This window comes from Danio rerio, chromosome 5, assembly GCF_049306965.1.
Source record: "Danio rerio strain Tuebingen ecotype United States chromosome 5, GRCz12tu, whole genome shotgun sequence".
In the NCBI taxonomy this organism is placed as follows: Eukaryota; Metazoa; Chordata; class Actinopteri; order Cypriniformes; family Danionidae; genus Danio; species Danio rerio.
In genome coordinates, this window is record NC_133180.1 from 31316275 (window position 1) to 31337245 (window position 20971).

At 35.0% G+C, this 20971-nt stretch overlaps 3 protein-coding genes across 4 annotated transcripts; 1 reads left to right on the forward strand and 2 right to left on the reverse strand.

Moving 5' to 3' along the window:
• Positions 1 to 488: 488 nt before the first annotated feature.
• atp5l (ATP synthase, H+ transporting, mitochondrial F0 complex, subunit g) lies at positions 489 to 3058 on the forward strand. Its single transcript, NM_199757.1, has 3 exons — positions 489 to 576; positions 1000 to 1160; positions 2856 to 3058. Exons 1-3 carry the CDS (start codon positions 525 to 527, stop codon positions 2952 to 2954), a joined length of 312 nt encoding a protein of 103 aa, NP_956051.1. The 5' UTR covers positions 489 to 524; the 3' UTR covers positions 2955 to 3058.
• On the reverse strand, positions 3014 to 5560 carry ift22 (intraflagellar transport 22 homolog (Chlamydomonas)). Of its 2 annotated transcripts, NM_001017884.1 has the most exon segments (5): positions 3260 to 3553; positions 3946 to 4148; positions 4238 to 4327; positions 5131 to 5213; positions 5293 to 5557. In NM_001017884.1, coding segments are annotated over 5 exon segments (564 nt in total). In that variant the 5' UTR covers positions 5332 to 5557; the 3' UTR covers positions 3260 to 3404.
• Positions 5561 to 8295: 2735 nt separating this feature from the next.
• On the reverse strand, positions 8296 to 16396 carry ftr82 (finTRIM family, member 82). The gene is given in 7 exon segments (NM_001075103.1): positions 8296 to 9215; positions 10279 to 10347; positions 10816 to 10872; positions 11443 to 11602; positions 13524 to 13757; positions 14120 to 14215; positions 15688 to 16396. Coding segments are annotated over 7 exon segments (1722 nt in total). The 5' UTR covers positions 16273 to 16396; the 3' UTR covers positions 8296 to 8694.
• Between the last annotated feature and the right edge of the window lie 4575 nt (positions 16397 to 20971).

Consider the following 20971-nt stretch of genomic DNA (forward strand, 5'->3'; position numbering starts at 1 on the left):
ACCTATTGACTTTGCTGACATTGGGTTTAGTATATCTTTACAAAAATATTTTTAATTTCATGTAATTATTTGCTTATTTTTCTATTGTTTTATAGCCTTTTTTGGGGGGGGGGGGGTCCTATGTCAGGAATACATTTTGACTATATCTGAATCTTTAATATAACAACAAACATTTATTTACATTTGTATTCCGTTTGTCCCCTTTAGTATTCGTACAGTAACATTTTAGTCGGCCATTTTATGCCCTCTTTATTTATACTTATTGAATATAATATTTCAGTTTTTAGTTGGGATTCACAAAACTGCTTTCATAAACAGTACTGTTTTGTTCAACATTAGCAGATACCAGCTACATAAATATTCTTATTTAAACAACAGACATGTAATTATACGGATGTTCGGAATTTCCGTCAGGCATATATTTTGTCTCCTCGAATGAAGGGTCCTTCGCTGGAGGTGACATTCATTGAAGGGCCCCCGGTTTGTGGAGAGAAGCGGCTAAAAAACCTTCAGTCACAGAAATCATGGCACAGGCGGTGCAGAAACTCGTGGCTAAAGTGCCAACACTTGTCGGAGGTAAGAAAAATGTGCTTTTTATCTATGAGGTAGAGAACATTTACTCTTTAGAGTTGAGTGTTTCTGGTTTCCGCTGCTGTTAGATTAAGGTTAGGCCGCGTAAAATATTTCGCGCGTGAAATCAGACAAACACTACAATTATTATACACACAATTAAAGTGGTGATATGCTTGTGCAAATGAAAACGCAAACAATTGCGTTATCGCTTTAGTATTTTGTTTAGTGTGTCACTGTTCATTTTGTATGCGCGCAGCGATATGCTAATGCTGTCAGTTCGGAGCAGTGGACAAATGTCATTGTGTGAATATGCATTCTAATCAAACTGTCGAGTTACTTTGTTCTTATTGAATTTGTGATGTTCTCGTTATAAATAAGAGTCTGTATTTTTCTCGGTTATTAACGTGTATATTGATCTTTCTCTAGCCGCAGTCAACTACTCCAAGCCCCGGCTAGCCACATTCTGGTATTACGCCCGTGTGGAGCTGGTGCCTCCAACCCCTGCCGAGATTCCCAAGGCCATCAGCGGCTTCCAGGACATGCTCAAGGCCTTTCAGTCAGGACGGGTCGGTCAGACAACAGTCAGGGTTAGTATGAACTGGATTCTTTAAAATTCAGTTTTACATTAATTTATCATACGACTGTGTTGGCATAAAATTAATTTTCTTTTCGGGTTAGTCCCTTTATTAATCTGGGGTCGCCACAGCGGAATGAACGACCAATTTATCCAGCATATGTTTCATGCAGCGGATGCCCTTCCAGCTGCAACCCATCACTGGGAAATTGGCATAAAATATTTGTTAAAATGTATTTTGTAATTAGTCTGAGGTGCATAATCGCGTTCAAGATCTTTTAGCTTTACCCAAAAATGTTAAATTGTCATGTACTCTCTTCACTTGTTCCAAACCTGAGTTTCTTCTGTTCAACACAAAAATGTCATGAAGAGAGCTGAAAACCTGTAATCATTGTCTTCCATAGTATATGTTTTTCCTACTATAAACATCAGTGGGTTTACAGGTTTTCAACTTTCTTCAAAATAGCTTCTTTTTTTGTGTTCAAAAGAAGAAACTTAGTAAATTTTTGATTTGGGGTAGACTATCCTTTTTAAAATGTTTAAATCTCAAGATTGTGCTCAATGTTTTGGAAATGTTAGTGTTAGCCACCATGTTTGGAATTTTTTAGCAAGTTACAGGTATTATCTTAGTAGAAGAATTAATTTGCCTTTCTACATTTTAAGAATTTAAAAAGTCCTAAATCAGAGCAGAAAGGTTTAACTTCATAAGGTTTACAAGCATAAGATGTTCCATGTATCTCAATTTGTAAATGTAATGTATAATATTCTTCAAAAACATTTTAAATCAACATATATTTACTTGATATGATAAAGGATATTGATTGAAGAACGTGTAGATGTTGAAACCATAAACAAAATTATTATATATATATATATATATATATATATATATATATATATATATATATATATATATATATAGTTATGTATATATAGTTATGTATTAAATTATTTTGCAGTGTGATCAAAAGTGTTTGGCATTTGGGAGCAAAATTATTCAAACAAACAGTATTGCTAATACACCTTTTTTTGTTATAAATTTGTCTAAATTCTATATATTTCATGTACAGAACATGTAGACGTGTTCCTATCAAATAACTCTGTAAATGCTATTTACTTGGTCTTTAAATAGTCTTAAATTTACCTTTATTTGCTGCATTTAAAGAAATATGCTCCATATGTGCAATGACAGGCAGGTTCTCCCTAACACTAAGTCTAAAAGTCAACTTCATAAGACCAACTGAAGCACTTGCTAGTTTCTTACTTTCTTGTAAATCAAAGCTTTTTATCTATTATATAAAATTTCTCTTTATTTTTCTAGCACTGTACAATGTAGATTGTACCAAAACATCTTTACATGGATGAAGAAAGGATAAAAAGCCATAACCGTATATCAGATTGTATAAGCATTCCAGCATATCAGCCAGGCAGAAGTAGTGGCAGAATACTGGTTGTGTAGTTAGAGTTAAATTAAAACTGATACAGTGCAGTTTAGTATAAATGTCACTGCTAAAGTTAAGCTTAATTCAGTTCAGTTTAATATTAATGCACTGTACTATTCTGTGCTCTTTTCACTTATCAAACTGAACATTCAGTTTTTCACAGGGTATTATTTAAGCTGTTCTTTTCTTTTTAATTCTCTTTTTTGTAAATTGTATCAATGAGAGTTCCAAGAATATTCATGTAATGTTTCCTTTATTTGCCACAGGATGCTGTGAGGAATGGTCTTGTGGCCACAGAAGTTCTGATGTGGTTCTACATCGGGGAGATCATTGGGAAGAGAGGCCTCATTGGCTATGATGTATAAATGTGGACTGTCCTGCTTGCTTGTTCTCTTGGCTGAGCTTTGTCTGTTTTCTTTATCAGATTCTTGGAATCCAGGAACGAAATAAATGAATATTATTAACGAAATATCACCCTTTTGAGGTTCTTTACTTCCAGTGGACATATTTGCCACTGTATAACGGTACAGTGAATTAACAATAACGTTTAAGCTTTGTGGTTGTCAATCGTAGATCTATTTAAAGTAGAATCCATGCATTTTCCAATTTTTACACTAGTTTAGCGATTTCAAAGAGAGCCCTTATTGAAGGATACAGAATCTTTCCTTTACTCTTAAATCAAGGTGATTTTAATGCGATTGTATAATAAATTGAATCGTGATCACATTTTGACAATATAATTGGCGAACAGAGGACTAACATAATTTTTTTTCATGTATAGACTTATCTAATATACATAAAGTACAAAATGTGTATTATGTTATAATTGACATCTCTTCACGTTCTTGGCTTTCTGATAGCATCCGCATAACTTTTCCCAAGTATTTGTTGAACTCCTGTCGGACCTCTTCAGGCTCTTCCTCAAGGTTTGAGTGAATGAGAGGCAGTTTGTTTAACTGTGGAGCTGCAAAGAAAATACATTATAATAATGTCATATTCATAATGGATACATAATGTCATGCGTCCAACAAATAATGTATATGATGAGGTGCCCAGAGGTTTACAAAAGTATCTTTCTTTATTCAATCAATCATTAATTTATTTAATGTAATGATAATTTCTTAAGTCAATCATTCATTAATGTATTTAATTATAGTTTATTTAATCAATCTTTTTTCCTAGACACGTTAAAAGAACTGATGCTATAAAGATACAATAGTCAACATCTAAAGTGGATCAAAACCTTTTATCAAAGTTGTCCTAAAGCTATTGAACAACAACTATTCTTGTTTTGGGATGATTTTGAAAAACTTTTTTTGATCCACTTTAAATGTTATCTACTATAGTGGAAGTTACCTAATGATGGACGGTTCGTGTCAGCCCCACTCCCTGGTTTATGATGTGCTATGAGTAAACACTGGCCCTCCAGCAGCCCTTGTGATGAGATGAATGCAGAGTACCAGGTCTCAATTTCCTTTAGATGACTGGGCACATCTGGGTTAAATACAACAGCTACCCCATTGGAGTCTTTCATCAAAGCTGGCCAGCATGATTCAAACCTGTGCACATACAATACTGAATGAATTCACCAAAGGAAAAAAATGAACAACTTTGATTGAGCAAAGTGGTTAATATTTAGTCCACTTACTTAAAATCTCCCGCACAATCCCACAGTTCCACATCACATGATGAACTTTTGTTGCCATTATGTAAATTGTGTGATTCAAACTCAAGAATCCTGAAGATGGAGAATTAATATTTGAGTGTCTAGTAACAACAAAACTGTGTACAGTTGAAGTAAGAATTATTAGCCCTCCTGAATTAATAGCCCCCCACAGTTTATTTTCCCCCAATTTATGTTTAATGGAGAGAAGATTTTTTCAACAAATTTCTAAACAATAGTTTTAATAACTAATTTCTAATAACTGATTTTATTTATCTTTGCCATGATGACAGTATATAATATTTTACTAGATATTGTTCAAAACACTTCTATACAGCTTAAAGTGACATTTTGAGGCTTAACTAGGTTAATTAATTAGGTTAACTAGGCAGGTTAGGGTAATTAGGCAAGTTATTGTATAACGATGGTTTGTTCTGTAGACTTGGAAAAAAATACAGAATAAAGGGGCTAATCATTTTAACCTTAAAATGTTTTTATTATTATTATTATTATTATTAACTGCTTTCATTCTAGTCAAAATAAAACAAATTAGACTTTCTCTAGAAGAAAATTTCATCAGACACACTGTGATAATTTCCTTGCTCTATTAAACGTCATTTGGGAAATATTTGAAAAAGAAAGAAAATTCAAAGGGGGGAGAATAATTCTGACTTCAACTATGTATATATATATATATATATATATATATAGATAGATAGATAGATAGATAGATAGAAGATTTCAGATTTTCAGATTTCTTTAACTATAGAGTATATTATACTACAATACACCACAGATAACTAACGTTATAGTAAATGTATAGTGTACTTATAAATATATTATTTCTATATATATATAAGTTCTTTAAATCAACCCACCTAACGCCTTGTGTTGGGCTGTAATCAGCTCCGATTGATTCCGTTGTATCGGAGAGAAAATTGGCCAATGCTGTTTTCCCACACTGACAGTAAAATATATCAATCAGTGATGAACAGTGAATTAATCATACACCGCATTTTACTGACAATCAAACTGCTTACCTCGCTTGGTCCAATTAATAATATTTTCACCTTAAACATGGTGAAGTACGTTAACGATAGAAGCAAGGCAAAAATACTATTCTGCTTAGCAAACGAGATAACGCTATCTTCTGTTATTAAATTAACATTTCTACTGCGTATACGTTAAAAAAGACAAATAAATAAAGCGTCAAATCAAAGCGACATTTTAACAGACATCGACAAGCAGCTAACGTTACATAAAGCGTACAATGAGCTAAAGCTAACTTATGGCTGACATAAACATCTCGTTTCCAAGGCAATGATGCTAGAGTTTAAACCTGCAGATTCGCCAAAAAGCTAAACTCGCTAAAAACTCGCTAAATTCGCTTAAAAACGACATAGTTGGAAATATGAAGTAGCTAGCAAAATATGAGTTCGTTTTTCTAACTTAACAAACATAAGATCAGGGTATAAAAGTTAGAAAAAAAACAAAGGCATAATATTACAACTTGTTTAACAAGGGACATGTATGTTTGACCTTTTAAGTATTGGCAGACTTTTTACAAGTATATTTTTTCAGGTTTTTCTAAACCAGTTTTAGTTTTTGAAACTTAATCATAAAAGGTTGCTTTATGTCTGAAGTGTGGGAGTTGTGTTTCCTCTAACAGCCACATGAGGACAGCACACATCTGTTTCAAATCCGACATGCCTGTGAATTGAGCGAATTCCGCACATTTTTGTCTTCAGTAAAGTCATCTGCAAACACAACACCTGTACGGCCAAGGAAAGCAGGTTTAACAACTAAATAGGTAAGTTAACACAGAGCTGCTAGCATAAACTATGACAATGTGAAATTATCCAAAGACCTCGTTCATAGTAGGCCTACCTAAACCACACGTAGCTAGTTTCAAGGAAAAAAACTTTACCCTAGAAAAACTATAAAAGTGTGAAGTTCTTTGAAAAAATGTTGAGAAAACTCGTTCATATCAGCTGTATGATTCATTGCTCACTGCTGCAGTATAAACACGCTCACCCACAGAATTGTTTAGCAGCTTACAACTAATTCTCAAAATAAACATCTTTTTTTTTTTTACTGAAAAAACCTGTTTTACACGCACACTGGTCAACAAGACAGTGACCACTGACCTCCAAACGTCTTATCAGTGTGTGATTTTTTTTTTTTTATTGGGTGAAATGAACATTCAAAATGAATGCTAGTAAATCGTTGAGTTTTTAGTTGTGTTGGAATTTTGGTCTTTTGGTTTGTTGTATTTTTCTGAATATTTTAGGAAGGTTTTGGACGAGAGAATTTATGTCCATCTTAATTAATATTAAAGGCTAAAAACCTGAATGTCTGCATAACATACAGTTAATGTCCAACACTATACCAGGGGTCACTAAAATTGGTTCTGGAGGAATGACAGTTTGTCTGGAAGTTTTGAGTACACCCACCTTAGTAATTAAGACCTTGAATAGCTTAATTACTGGCCAAGAGAAGTTTTTCTATGTGGGATAATTTTGCTCATTTATAGTGCATCTGGAAAGTATTCATAGCGCTTCCCCTTTTCCACATTTTTTAAGTTACAACCTTATTCCAAAATAGATTAAATTTTCTAAAAACTCTACACACAACACCCCATAATGACAATGTAAAGAAAGGTTTTTTGAAATTGTTGCAAAATTAATAAAAATAAAAAAGCTAAAAAATCACATGTGCACAAATATTCATAGCCTTTGCTGTAAAGCTCTAAATTGAGCTCCGTTACATTCTGTTTCCACCGATCATTCTTGAAATGTTTCAGCAGCTTAACTGGAGTTCACCTGTGGTAAATTCAGTTGATTGAACATGATTTGAAAAGGCATACACCTGTCTATATAAGGTCCCATGGTTGACAAAGCACAAACTAAGCATGAAGACAAAGGAATTGTCTGTAGACCTCAGAGACAAGATTGTCTTGAGGCACATAACTGGGGAAGGTTACAGAAACATTTCTGCTGCTCTGAAAATGTCAATGAGCACAGTGGCCTCCATCACAAGTGGAAGAAGTTTGGAACCACCAGGACTCTTTCTAGAGCTGGCCGCCATCTAAGCTGAGTGATCAGGGGGGAAGGTCCTTAGTCAGGGAGGTGATCAATAACCTGATGGTCACTCTGTCTGAGCTCCAGCGTTCTTTTGTGGAGAGAGTAGAGCCTTACAGAAGGACAACCATTAGTGCAGCAATCCACCAATCAGGCCTGTATGGTATAGTGGCCTGACGGAAGACGCTCCCCACCTGGGATTTGCCACAAGGCATCTGAAAAACTCACAGATCATAAGAGAGAAAATTATCTGGACCGATGACACTAAATTTGAACCCTTTGCATTGAATGCCAGGCGCTACGTTTGGAAAAAAAACATCTCTGGAGAGATCTGAAAATGGCTGTAGATGGCTGCTTCCCATCCAACCTGATAGAGCTTGAGAGGTACTGCAAAGAAGAGTGGGCAAAAAATCCCAAAGACAGGTGTGCCAAGCTTGTGGCATCATATTCATGTTCACACTGCACGTTCTCCCCACGTTTGCATGGGTTTCCTTCGGGTGCTCTGGTTTCCCCCACAAGTCCAAAGACATGTGGTACATGTGAATTGGGTAGGCTGAAATTGTCCTTAGTGTATGTGTGTGTGAAAAAGAGTTTATCGGTGTTCCCCAGAGATAGGTTGCAGCTGCAAGGGCTTTCACTGCGTAAAACATATACTGCATAAGTTCGTGGTTCATTCTGTTGTGGCGACCCTAGATTAATAACTAAGCCTAAAAGAAAATGAATGAATGAAATTATTCAATTCACCACAGTGAAAGAACAAAAACGTTTATGCAAAATGTGAAAATCACATAAGCTTTGCTATTGAGATGTGTTTTCATCTATTGTGCATTAAAATAATGTAATTTTCTTTCTTAGGATACAATGTATAGCTTTTTTGTTAATTTTGTAAACACAGCAGCAAAAACATGATCATGTTTACTAACAAATGTATGACAACAATTATTTCACAAAAAATATTATTTCTTTAGCGAACAATATGTATAACAACTTTATTGAAATATGAAGTCATTGCTGAATAATGTTGCTTTACAATAACAATAGGTCTTGCATTTGGATACACACATGGTGAGATTTTATTACAATAGTCAACTGAAAAAGATTTGATCAACTTGGGAAAGAATGTCCATCAATCATGCCTTCATTTAAGAGAAAAGTACACAGTTTGTGTATAGCGTCATTGCTGAAAAGTTATTTAATCCTTCCTGAACCTGTTAAAATTATTTAAACGACAGCTTACGAATGACATTCAACATTAAAGCCAGAGTAAAAAAAACAAATACAAAATCATTCAACAAAGATCAAAAATGTCAGTTCATCACTTTAGTTTCTTAATAATAAAAAAGCACACATCTCATGCAGTGTTCATTTCAATTGGCAGATCTTGACTGACGTTCCAACACCAAACCCAGGATAGAGGGGCTCGGTGAATGTGGTCTCGAAGCGATACAGACGTGTCATAGTATCACCGATACTGTAGAAGGACAAAACCCCTGCGGAGTGGTCCAGGAAGACACCTATTCTGGAAGAGTGAGGGCCACTAACAGCCTTGTCTGCCCTGTTATGCCAGGCCGAGTACCCAGTGTCAGAGCAGAGGAGGCTCCAGGACTTATCGTTGTAGCCCAGCAAACACAAGGAGCCTTTACCTTTACGGCTAATGCCCCGATAGGCCACTCCGATGGAGAATTCCCCACTCCACTCCACTTCCCAGTAGTAGCGGCCACCAGACAGACCCTCACGACACAGAACTTGAGCAAAGCTATCGAAGCGATCTTGGTTGTCAGAGTACGGCTGCAGGTCCCGGGTGCGAATTACCTTCTTGCCTCCTTCAGATAAGTACAGCTCCTTATGTGCCGTGTGTGAGTCTAATTTCAGCTGACAGTAGTCTGTAGAGGAGCATGAAAGATTGATTTAATGTGTTGGCCTTTATATTATATTGTGCATGTCTTCAAAATACACGATGTTATTGTGAGTAATGTCAGGAAAACAGTTATTTGACTTGAAAAAGTATTCAAAACTATAATCAATACAGATAAGATAATGATTATTTTCATGATGTGGCTAATAAGCAATAAATGGCCAATATTCTATTGTAATTCATCTGAATAATTATAAAACTAAACTCTTAATACTGTCAGTTCAGGCATCATAATGAATACTTTTTGAAAAAAAATATCTATATGTAACACATATTAGATTATTAATCGTTAACTTGGTTCTTGGTTAAATTATTTAAATGTAAAAATAGCAATAATGAGCATGCATAACAATATGTCCTTTTTAACAGATTTAAGATAATGGTGAGATGCCCAAAGTCGGGAATAGACCAAAGTTGGCCCATTGTAACCTTTGATTTGTCCCACCATCCCATCTGAATAGAGAGGGTGAATGATGGGGAGGTGGTTGGGGCGAATTCACTTTGATGGAGATTGTCGTTTTGAATTTAACAACCTTTTGTTCTTTGTTTTATTGCTGAGCTACAAAAAAGCCTACTGAAATTAAACGATTTAATTAAATGTTGTAAAGGAATCAGACTTTTAAAATATAAATACTGTCACTTGACAGATATAGGACAATGTACAAGACATCTGCGAGCAAATCAAGGTAAAGGCAGAAGCAGCTCAACTAGTGTTTTCAGCATTGAAATCCCTTGTGTTATAAATGGAATTGTTTATGTTTTTACTGCAATAAGTTCATTATAAAACGTTAAAACGATACTGTATTAGTTAATGATTTAAAGAAAAATATTTTTAAATATTACCAAATACATTATGAAATTGCCCTTGGCAAATTGAATAAATATGGTTTAGTATATATTCAGCCTACAGCCCTCTATCAAGTTTGGTTTGTTGGCCCTTTATAAGAAAAAACTTTGGGCACCCCTGATGTAGACAAACATATAGAATTTTAAAAATGTAAAATCATAATTTTTCCACTGTATGTACTTACATTTCAGAAACTCAGATCTGGTCTTAGGTTCTACAGGAGGCGAACTGTCCACTGTATGAATTTCTTTAGCTGAACAAAAAGGAACACACATTTCATTATACCACACACTATGTGTACTACAATCCAAACATTTAGAGTCAGATATTTACATTTGTTTTTTGCTGTTAAAAATTCAGAATGCCATTGTCAAAATGTATTTAAACAAACAACAGTTATTTAATATTTGTATGATATAAAATAATATTAGGGGTTTTGTTTTATAATATATCCAGCCTTTATTAGTGTAAAAGACATCTTTAATAAAAAAACATGTGCTTTTACAGTTACCCGTAACATTTTAACCTTATCTTTATCAGGAAGTGAAGATTGCTGATTTTCAAACAAAACAAAAATTAAAAGTGCTTTTTGTTACAGTTATAAAATTGTTTGATTACAAGCAGGAAATGTTTATAGGCCAGTGAGATGACCACATTGAAATGGTCTATAGCTTATATTTGCCCCAATCACATACAAGTAGGAATATAATTTATATCTTACCTCTGGCAGTCTTCTCCTTGGTGCGATTCTCCACAGTGTAAACTGGTACTTCATTTACTGTGGTAAAAAGAACACATCAGGAAAACAAAATTGACATTACGTTCTTGTTTTTTTAAACATGAAGTGCAAGATTTATGACAGCAGCTCTACATAAATCACTAAATCCTATTGTTTTCCAACTCTAATAATAGAACTGTTTGCTGGCTACATCATCCAATCAGAACAGCTCTTTTGTTTATCACTTGAACTTTGCTCAGTGAATTGGAAACAGAGTAGCGGAACTCTAAACCCTGTTTACACTCTCTAATCACATGACTGCCTTGCTCACTTAAGAGTGTACTGCAAAATCATGCGCACTTGGCAATGAAAAGATTGAATTATCATGATTAAAGACAGATCTATTTAATTGTAGTTATTTTACAATGCCAGACAGTAGAAATTATATGTGCTGATATGCTGTAACTATAGTGCACAGTGTAGCTCTTTAGAGGCAAACTGAGTTCACTTCTGCAACTTTAACAACTAAGTTCATATAAATTAGAGGCCAGTGTGTTCAGATCAGCAAGAAGGGCAGCTTCACCCGGCAACTCCTCCAGTACCTGATGTGCAGTGCATTGTGTTCCTGACCTGATTTTGAGATTTTTCGCAGTTCGTCTCTGCCCAGCTCCTCCAGCCTCTCTTTGATCTCAGCCACAGCTTTCCTGGCTGAGCTGAACGAGAAATCTGGATTCAGAGTCACTCGTGGTATGAAGCCGTCATCAGTCGGGGTGCAGAGATAATTGAAGTTCTGGTTAAAAAAAAGAGATAGAGAAAAGTCAGATTGTGCAGTGCATTGACTTACTAAAGTCTTACTTTTCTTTTGTTCATGTATTGCTACCCAATCTGGCCAAAACCCATATAATCACCAACAATCCATCTCAATAATACTTTAAACTTTTTATTCAAAAAGGTAATTATTAACTCTTTATCATAATGGTTTAATTATTTTCCCTATAATAACATTTGTTTAAAAGCGCTCCATGTGTTTACTGCTAAGGACACTGACGTGAACCGATTGGTGTGCATACATTTATATTATTATGCTTTTTAAAACTTTTAAAGCATTTGTTTATTTATTTATTTTTATATATTTTAAAGAAAGTATATGTTGTAAAAACGTGTATGGATACAAGCTTAATTTTTACATTATTTAAAACATTAGTTTTTTTTAAAGAAATATCTCATATTTAAATTTTTTATTATTCATTTATTATTGTAAAATATTAAATTATAATATTTTTTCATAGAGCAAATAAAAATCATTCTCCAATCTGCTCCATTTAAAAAAAAAAAATCCTTAGCCTTTGGCCCTTTATGAGTCTAAAATTTAATTCATAAGGGTCTTAAAAATGTATTTAAAAGTCTTCAATTTAAGATTTAAGGTGAAACCTGCAGAATCCCTGGTTGGAATTCTTGATTTCTAAGGATTACGGTTTATCGGATGCCTTTGAAACTATTGTGCAACATCTTAGAGCCAAATATTTTTTATGTTTTTATGCCATATGTAATAATAACCTCTGTCTAAAAGGGACAGGTCACCCAAAAAATAACATTTAAATAACATTTATTCACTGTTTACTCAGCCTCAAGTGCATTTAGATATTCATTAGATGATGTTTTTGTTGTTGAAGACAAAATAAACTTGTAACCATTGACCTCCAGTTGTAGAAAAACAAATACTATGGATGTCAATGGTTAAATGTTTGCAGCATTATTTGAAAATATTTTCCTTTGTGTTCAACAGAAGGATGAAATTCAAACAGGGTTTTGACTAATGAGTGATGCACTTATTATTATACCATTATCGAAACTCATTGGTCGACTGAAATAATTCAAACATAGTAATACTCAACTGTTTAACTCTAGGGAAGTTGTAAGATGCCTCTAGTAATGGCAGAATTTTCAGTTTTGGGTGAACTGTCACCCAAAAAATATAAGAGCAGTTTTATGTAGTATTTAGTATTTTTACAGCATGAAAATTATTGATAATATATTCAGAATGTTAATGCTAAGCTATAAACAGTACACAGCTCAAGTCAGAATTATTTGCCCCCTGTTTATATTTTACCCCAATTTTTGTTTACCGGAGAGCAGATTTTTTTTTTCAACACATTTCTAAACATAATAGTTTTAATAACTCATTTCTAATAACTGTTTTATTTTATCTTTGCAATGATGACAGTAAATCGTGTTTTACTAGATATTTTTCAAGAAACTTCTATACCCCTTAAAGAAACATTTAAAGGCTTCAGTAGGCAGGCTAGGTTAATTCGGCAAGTTATTATAACATGTTTTTTTTTTCTGTAGACTATAGAAAAAATATATAGCTTAAAGGGGCTAATAATTTTGACCTTAAAATGGTTTAAAAATCAAAAACTGCTTTTATTTTAGCTGAAATATTAATAAGAAAAAAAAAATTATCAGACATACTGTGAAATATCCTTGCTCTGTTAAACATCATTAGGAAATATTTAAAAAGGGAGGCTATATTTTACACTTTTGCAATAACATTTATTTAATTTGATCAAATAATCAAAATATTATAGTTAAGTCTATTAAACCTTACTTAAATGTATAAAGTAATGTACTCTATATTGAGTAGACTTTTTCTACTTGCTCTTTTTTTTAACTCGCTATTAAAGTAAAGAGATCAGAAGTAGGTGAAGTACCTGTAAGAAGTGGATATGATCCTCTGTGCTGTAAAGCTGTTTAAGCCCAGTTTCTTTCTTCTTGAGTTCATCTATCTCCTGCTCCAGTCGCTCCATCAGTCCCTCCGCCTGACTGAATGCAGCCCTTTCATTGATGTTGATCATTTTGGTGACCTCTGACCTCATCCTCTCGATAGATGTGATCATCTCGTCAAACATCTTCTTGCTTTCGGCCATTGCTCTTTGTGCAGAGCCCTGTAAAAAAAAAAAAAATATCAGCCATTCTTGTCAGTTCATTCCTCCACTAGTTTATGCCTCTACATTTTAGTGCACCAGTTTTGCAAGAACTTCTAGATAACATTTACAGCTCATTAAAATTACTCAAGCGACTGCTGAAGTCAGCTGAATACACCATGTATCAGCTTGTATCTAATGAACGGCCATCTAGATGACCTCATGAAGAACAAAAGTACGCTTATTGCCACTTTCAAGGACTGTTTGCTTTCCCAGATTGAAACAGTTACACACTGACTTAACAGATAAAAGGCGTTGTGCTGTGTAACCTTTGCTCAGATGAAGCAGTATGTTACAGTCTGACTTTGATATGAGAAACCTACTTTGAGAGAGTCCACCGCTGTCTTCAGCTCCTCCAGTTCTTTGGTCCTCTGCTGACATTTCTGTTTGATCTCTGCTTGGGACACTCCAAGAAGTTTCTGTTCATGAAATCAAAAGAAATCATAGCTTAGTGTTTGTTGACATAGATAAAATATTTCTTGTTATCGATCGTCATCTTTGTTATATAATATACATGCTCTCACGTCACAGATCTTCATGTTAATTCTATGTTTACTCTTTTTGCTAGAATTTGAAGAACCTGCTTCACTTGGACACCTTTATCTTTAAAAAGAGAGGGGAATGTTAATCACGCCAGGAATGTAAAACTAGCTGGGTCTGCTCACCGAAGAGACATTTCAAGGTGCACACGCTTGATTCTTTAGGGAAAGAGGAGGGGGGCTTCTGAGCAGCCCCTTGCCAAGCTCACCGAACCATTCTTCAAGATAAGCTTGAAGGAATGTGGAGAATCTGGGGAGGGGGTGAATAAAATTCTGTGTGTGCGTGTGTGTTTGGTGTGTGCCATGGGACATGAGGGCTTAAATCTGGGATTCCCTGCATTTAGCAGAACAAACAAACCAATGGCAATTAGTGTATGTGATAAGCATTAGATTACAGATATAATTACTTTATCTGAACGGCAGCTGTGACTGTTTAGTCAAAACTGTACAGAAACACATTAAGTGCTCCCTCCTCGTCTCAAGCTCAGTCAGGGCTAATGAATCGAAGGAAAAGCTTTTAAAACTTAAGCCTTTGAAGGTCTTCCTTCCATTCAGTGCAGCAATGTACTGATGGAACTGTAAACATCTGGCCTGTATCTATTAATAGTTTCAGTGTTGTGTGTGTCATCAGTTTCCTCAGTTATTTTATATATCCTTTTTTTTTTTTTTTTTGTGAAACTCAAGTTTCATGAGATTGTTGTTCTTATCCTTTTAGCTATACTCATCTGCTGAGGTTTATGATGACTTTGGGTCAAGGTACAAAAAGCAGTGTGCTATTTTTCTAGCTCGTAGCGCAGAGGGAGGTTGGGGTTGGTCCGTAAGCTCCCGCCTGATTTTCTCAAATTCACATTCCTTGCCTCTCCCAACACCAGAATCCAGACCTACCCCGCTTCCCATCCCTTGTTGATCATAACAATTCATTTTTTCAACAAAATAACTGATTTTTTTCAGGTAAGGACAGTAGTTGTTATGTAATATATAACCTCTCAGTTGTCCTTTAGAAAGCAACACACCCTTTTTGTGACTCCCACAACTTGGAAACTTAGTGCATGACTAAAAAACCTCCAGCATACACACTAATCACAATCTCCTCCCTATCTTTTCCATATTTCCTCATCAGTTTTTTTTGTCATGATCTGTACCAGCGTGTTTGCGATAGCACAGAACCGGTTATGAAGTGTGTCTCCATGTCTTTTGACTTTTTGACTTCTTTCACCTTTTATAAAACATTCTAGGTAATCAGTATTGTCATACACTTAAAACAAAACAGAAAAAGCTTTAAACCCCACAGCCTCAGCTTTAGCCTCATAGTAACCTCAGTGAAGTTTACTCAAGCGCTATGTTTTCCTTACCTGTTTTTCCCCTCTTTCTGCTTCGGCTGACACTATGTCATGTCCCTTGTGCTCGCTGACAGTACAGATGGCGCAAATACACATCTGGTCAGTGCGACAGAACAACTCCAGGCTCTTCTGGTGCTGAGGGCAGATCTTACGGTCCAGATTCCCCAGCTCATCCACCAGCTTGTGCCTCTTGAAGGTGGCAGACTCATAGTGGGGCTTCAGGTGCTTTTCGCAATAAGAAGCAAGGCAATTAAGGCAGGACTTGACCGCCTTGAGCTTTTGTCCAGTGCAGAAGTCACAGGGAACGTCCCCAGGCCCAGCACAGCTTCCATTACTTGGAGGCGTTAAGTTTAAGCCGGTCTTCTTGATCTTCTCTGCAACTTTGGTGAGAGTGGCATTCGGCCTGAGAACGGGTCTCTGGGTGAACGTGATCCGACACTGGGGACAAATGTAGATGCCGGTGTAGTCAGCCTCGTTCCAGTATCCACTGATACAGTCCATGCAGAAGCTGTGCCCACAGGGAATTGCCACCGGGTCCCTCAGGAGCTCCGTACATAGAGGACAGTTGAAGTAGTCTGGAGACATTTGCTCAGCCATGTTTTTACTCCCAATAAAAAAAAACAACGTCTGAAATGTTTCCGAGAGAGAAAGAGAAGCCAAATGCTACGTGGCTGGTGTTTTACTACAGACAGCCTTGGGTTTCTGAATTCCACAGGTTATTAATTAAAGGAAGCAAAGCCCTCCCCTTTGTACTGTGGTGGAGAGAGAGAGAGAGGAAGGGGGGAGACAGAGAGAGAGACAGATTAAAGCACAGCCCAGCTCAGATAAACAGGTTGAGCCAGGAGTCTTGAGAGAGAGAGAGAGAGTGAGAGAGGAAGGGAGGGATGGGGGTGGAGTGAAAGACATCGAAGAAAAAAAGGTACAGTTGAGAATGAATGAATTGTAGTACAAAGCAGGGCCATCCAGGATGAAACTTAAACAAGAAAAGCTATCTGTTTTTATACACATAAACAGATTGGCCATTAGCTGGGGGAGCTGAAGGACATTTGCATTAGTTACCCTGAAACCACTGTTTGTTAATAATTGCCCATTTTTGTTTGCCCATTAAGCTAATTTTAATTTTTACGATCATGCTTTCATTCTTTAAGTAATATTGGGTTAAAAAGTGGCGAATTTGAATTTACAACAATCACATTTAGCGCATGTTTTATTTAAGTAGTTTAGATGCATATGTAGTATACCAACCAGTAGTTTCATTGTAAAATTTATTGCTTTGAAACTCTTTTTCATAATGCTCTTGTTCTCTGCTCGCCGCACTAAACAAATAGTAGTAACAGTCAGTCACGAGGTGAGTTTGATCTGAATGTATGAACTAAGGCCAGTTGGACTGGATTGGGTGTTGCAGACTTGAAGCAAACGTCATTCGTTTGTTATCGATGGGAGTGGCAGAAAAAGAATGCACAGTATTTTAGGTTGAAAATATTTCAAACGTCACTTTTGACATTTTCAAAATAATTTGTACTAGCTACAAATATTTACAGACTGTTATTGGTTTGGCACTATCCTTATTGACTGATTTATTTGCACTGGTAATTACTGCTAACATAAAATGGGACAACGTAAGTGCCAAAGCAAATATACTTTAATATTTTAAGGTACTGACCTGCATTTTTTAGAAGATGTGTAGTAGTATGATGTGTGCATTAGTCATGTGTGACAGTATTACACACACCTCCTTTAGATGTGCAATAGTTATAGATACTGCTTTTACCCTTATGTTCTTTTATGTGTGTGAGTTTTAGCTTTTTCCTTCTTTTTTTAAAGCAAGGCACATTCTCATTGACCTTTTTAAAAGACTAATCTTTTAATCTGCTTAGCATTTAGTATATGGAAAATAATAGATTTTATTGTACTTTTTGATTCCTTCCATAAATAACAGCAGTGGCATTATGTAAACAGACTTTAATTTAAAGGGCTTAATATTAATCACTACAATCGAAAATATATAAAACCATTGAGTCTTAAGTATTTGCTTAAATCCAAACAGAAATGTAGATTTTTTTTGCCAGTTAGTATATATTAAATGTGCATTATATATTATGTTATTTTATGTTTTATCATTTTTAAAAAACAACATTCAGACCATGCTAGTAAAAAAAGGTATCATTGTTTTTGATTGGGATATAGCTGTTATATTGTCTGTGTTTGCCAAAAGGGTATCATCTCCCCCGACACCTCCACCTAATTTGCACCATTTCCTGCATGTTTTCTCTGGTGTGGGGGAAAACTGGGTTCCCACAAATCATGGAATTTCTGGAATTATTTTAAAATTCAATAATATATACAAAAAAATTTTTTAAATTATCTTATTACTGCAGCCTAAAATGACTGAATGACTGTGCCTTTGATCAAAATTAGTGGCAAACATTGCAGCATTTCTTGTGCTGTTTTTTTGTGAAAACACAAATTTACAAATTTATCTCATTCATTACTTTCCTATTACTTCATAACCTTAAGAACCATTGTTTTTTTTGTATTTTATATAAAGGGAACACTTAGAGAAAACAAAGAGGAAGAATAATCATATAAAGGCTTCTACATCATATTTGATCAATAAACAAAACTTTGAAATATTTTGAACATTAGAAAAATCCTGTTAGAATTTCTCATTTATGCAATCAACACAACAAACGTAGCAATGTTTAAATAGGCTTTGGCTAAATGCACATTGCAATTTAATATCACATGATGTATTTAAAGCATGCCTTACACCTATGGAGAAGCAAATCACTGTGCATGTGTCTATGATAGCTCGAGGTATTGCACACTGGATGAGCACTTTCTGTGCAATAATATAATGTTATTTAATATAACGCAGTGCATATTGCACAGAAGGAATTTGAAACGTGTCCTGGCTGCCCAAAATCAGTGAAAAAATCTTCTAATGTTCTAAATGTTTTATTTTGTGTTAAATTCAAAGTTCTGTAGAGACTGTTCAATTTCCTTCATTATACAGCTTTTTAGTCAGGGAAAACATGGGACTTTGACATTTGGCTTGAAGTGGGAACCCTGGAGAAAACACATTTGCACCTTAAGCTTGTTCAAAACCCATTTGAGCTTCTTTCTTCGGTATAGGCATGGGCCGGTATAAGATTGTAACGGTATGATAACCTTGGATAAAAATATCTTGATTTCATGGTATTGGGATTGCTGCTCTAAAATATCTTAAAAAAAACATTTGCGTACAAAACAAGAACTTTTATCTGCTTTGAACACTATGGCTATGTCTGAAATTGCATACTTGCATATAGTATCTAAAACAACATGTGAGCTGAATAATATGTCCAAATTCATAGAAGTCGAAAAACAATATGGGAGAAGAACTTGGATGATCTACTTCCAGTGAGATTCTGAAGTGTGCATCCGATGAATGTTACGCTATCCCATGATGCACCATTAGAGAATTCATGAATGAGAGTGAAGCGGGTGTTTCACGTGATCATGATAAAATGGCGGATGTAGTACAATCGAGCTTCATTCACACTACTCGCTTTCATGATTTATAGAACGTACATATCTATCGGTCGAGTAGTAAATTCAAATGTATTACACTACTGAGTAGTAGGCGATTTCAGATGAGCACAATATATTTTATTTTGAGAAACTTTTTAAATATTTTGGAACAGTAAACATGTCAGGCTAAATAATTCAAAGGAATCATTGACTTCTGCTGTCTTCATCAGTTTCAAAAACACAGATTTCTTTACAATTTAAAACAGCATCTTTGGATATCTGCTGGAGATACTGTTGTTTATTAAAAACAAAACAAAAAAACTAAAAAAATAAAATAAATCTTACACATACCTTAGGAATGGTGTAACGGAAATTTTTTTTTAAAAACATTTTAAAACGTTGACTTTTCCAAACCGCATTATATCTGCAAACCGGTTATCGACCCTAGGCGTGTTTTCATTGTTCCTAAGGAATACAATTTTTTATCAACTCTTTTGTGTATTTTTTAGGACAACAGTATCTCCAGCAGAAAATATATCCAAAGATGCCGTTTTAAATTGTAAAAAAAAAATCTGTTTTTGAAACAAATGAAGACAGCAGAAGTCAATAATTAATTTGAAGTATTTAGCCTAACATGTTAACTGTTCCAAAATATTTTAAATGTTTCTTGAAATAAAATATAGTGTGTTTAAAAGGGAAAGAAATTGTTGTTTTTTTGCTCAGACATTTAAAAAGAACATATTTTAGTGCAGTGATCACAATACCATGAAACCGTGATATTTTTATCCAAGGTTAACAATCTTATACCGGCCCATGCCTATTTGACCCATGCCTATCTTTTGGTTAACCTCCTAAACTCTGGGACCCGGTACTGGTCCATGATGTCATTTACTTCCGCATTCTTCAAATTTTAACGGTCTGTACTGGCCCTATTTTTCTTTTTTCCTATAATTACTGACATGTGTAGGAACCACCAAAATTAATTACAGCAATCTAGAACACACAGAACCTAAAAGGTACACTTTCAAATTTGAGTTTATACTGTGGTTTATTATAACACAGATAACATACACAACTATTTAAATCACTTTCAACAACGTTTTATGAAAATTCAAAGGTTTTTCTTTAAAATAATACCAAACTTTTGCATTTACACCTCTGCATGTGGATTTCGTAAGCTTTTAAATTTTGGTAGGCAAAGTCCAGGCGGAAACCCCAACATAGCACTTGACTTTAGGGTTAGGTTAAAGACAAAAGAAGATATTTCAAAAAATGCTGATTGCTAGCATCCTTTGACTTCCATAGTATTTTTTTCACACTATGGAAGTCTATGGGTGGCAGCAACTAGCAATTTTCTAAATATCTTCTTTTGTGTTCAACAAAAACTCAATAAACTCAAGGTTTAAAACCACTCAAGGTAATTTTCATTTTTGGGTGAACTATCCTTTTAATTCTCTTAACTCTTTTTAATTATTGAGGACTGCAAGCTATTGGCCCAATTTAAACCCAGATGACGCCACTTTGACAGAAACCTACACCTAGTACTTGCTGATTGGTTACACAAGGTGCAGTCATCAGCTCTGCCCCAAACACAAATCTTGCATCACTTGATAAATAGTTTCACCTCAGTCCTTATATGGTCTTGTGCTCTGATAAGCCAGTTTCTCTTCCCCTTTTCCCTCAGTTAAATAAAGTCCAGAAGTTACAGTGCAAGATATAAGCCACGATTACTCATTAACACGTAGTCAAAAGGCTAGCATGCTAGCTCAGGCCTCAAATTTTC

Excerpts from the sequence above, each read along its gene's own strand:
- ift22 (XM_068221173.2), bottom strand. The coding sequence starts at position 5,331 with ATGTTTAAGGTGAAAATATTATTAATTGGACCAAGCGAG. Across the intron at positions 4,149-5,130 it reads AGCCCAACACAAGGCGTTAG|GTTTGAATCATGCTGGCCAG; the intron begins GTGGGTTGATTT and ends GTATGTGCACAG. Across the intron at positions 3,554-3,945 it reads CACGAACCGTCCATCATTAG|CTCCACAGTTAAACAAACTG; the intron begins GTAACTTCCACT and ends TTTTCTTTGCAG.
- atp5l (NM_199757.1), top strand. The coding sequence starts at position 525 with ATGGCACAGGCGGTGCAGAAACTCGTGGCTAAAGTGCCAACACTTGTC. Across the intron at positions 577-999 it reads AGTGCCAACACTTGTCGGAG|CCGCAGTCAACTACTCCAAG; the intron begins GTAAGAAAAATG and ends ATCTTTCTCTAG. Across the intron at positions 1,161-2,855 it reads TCGGTCAGACAACAGTCAGG|GATGCTGTGAGGAATGGTCT; the intron begins GTTAGTATGAAC and ends TATTTGCCACAG.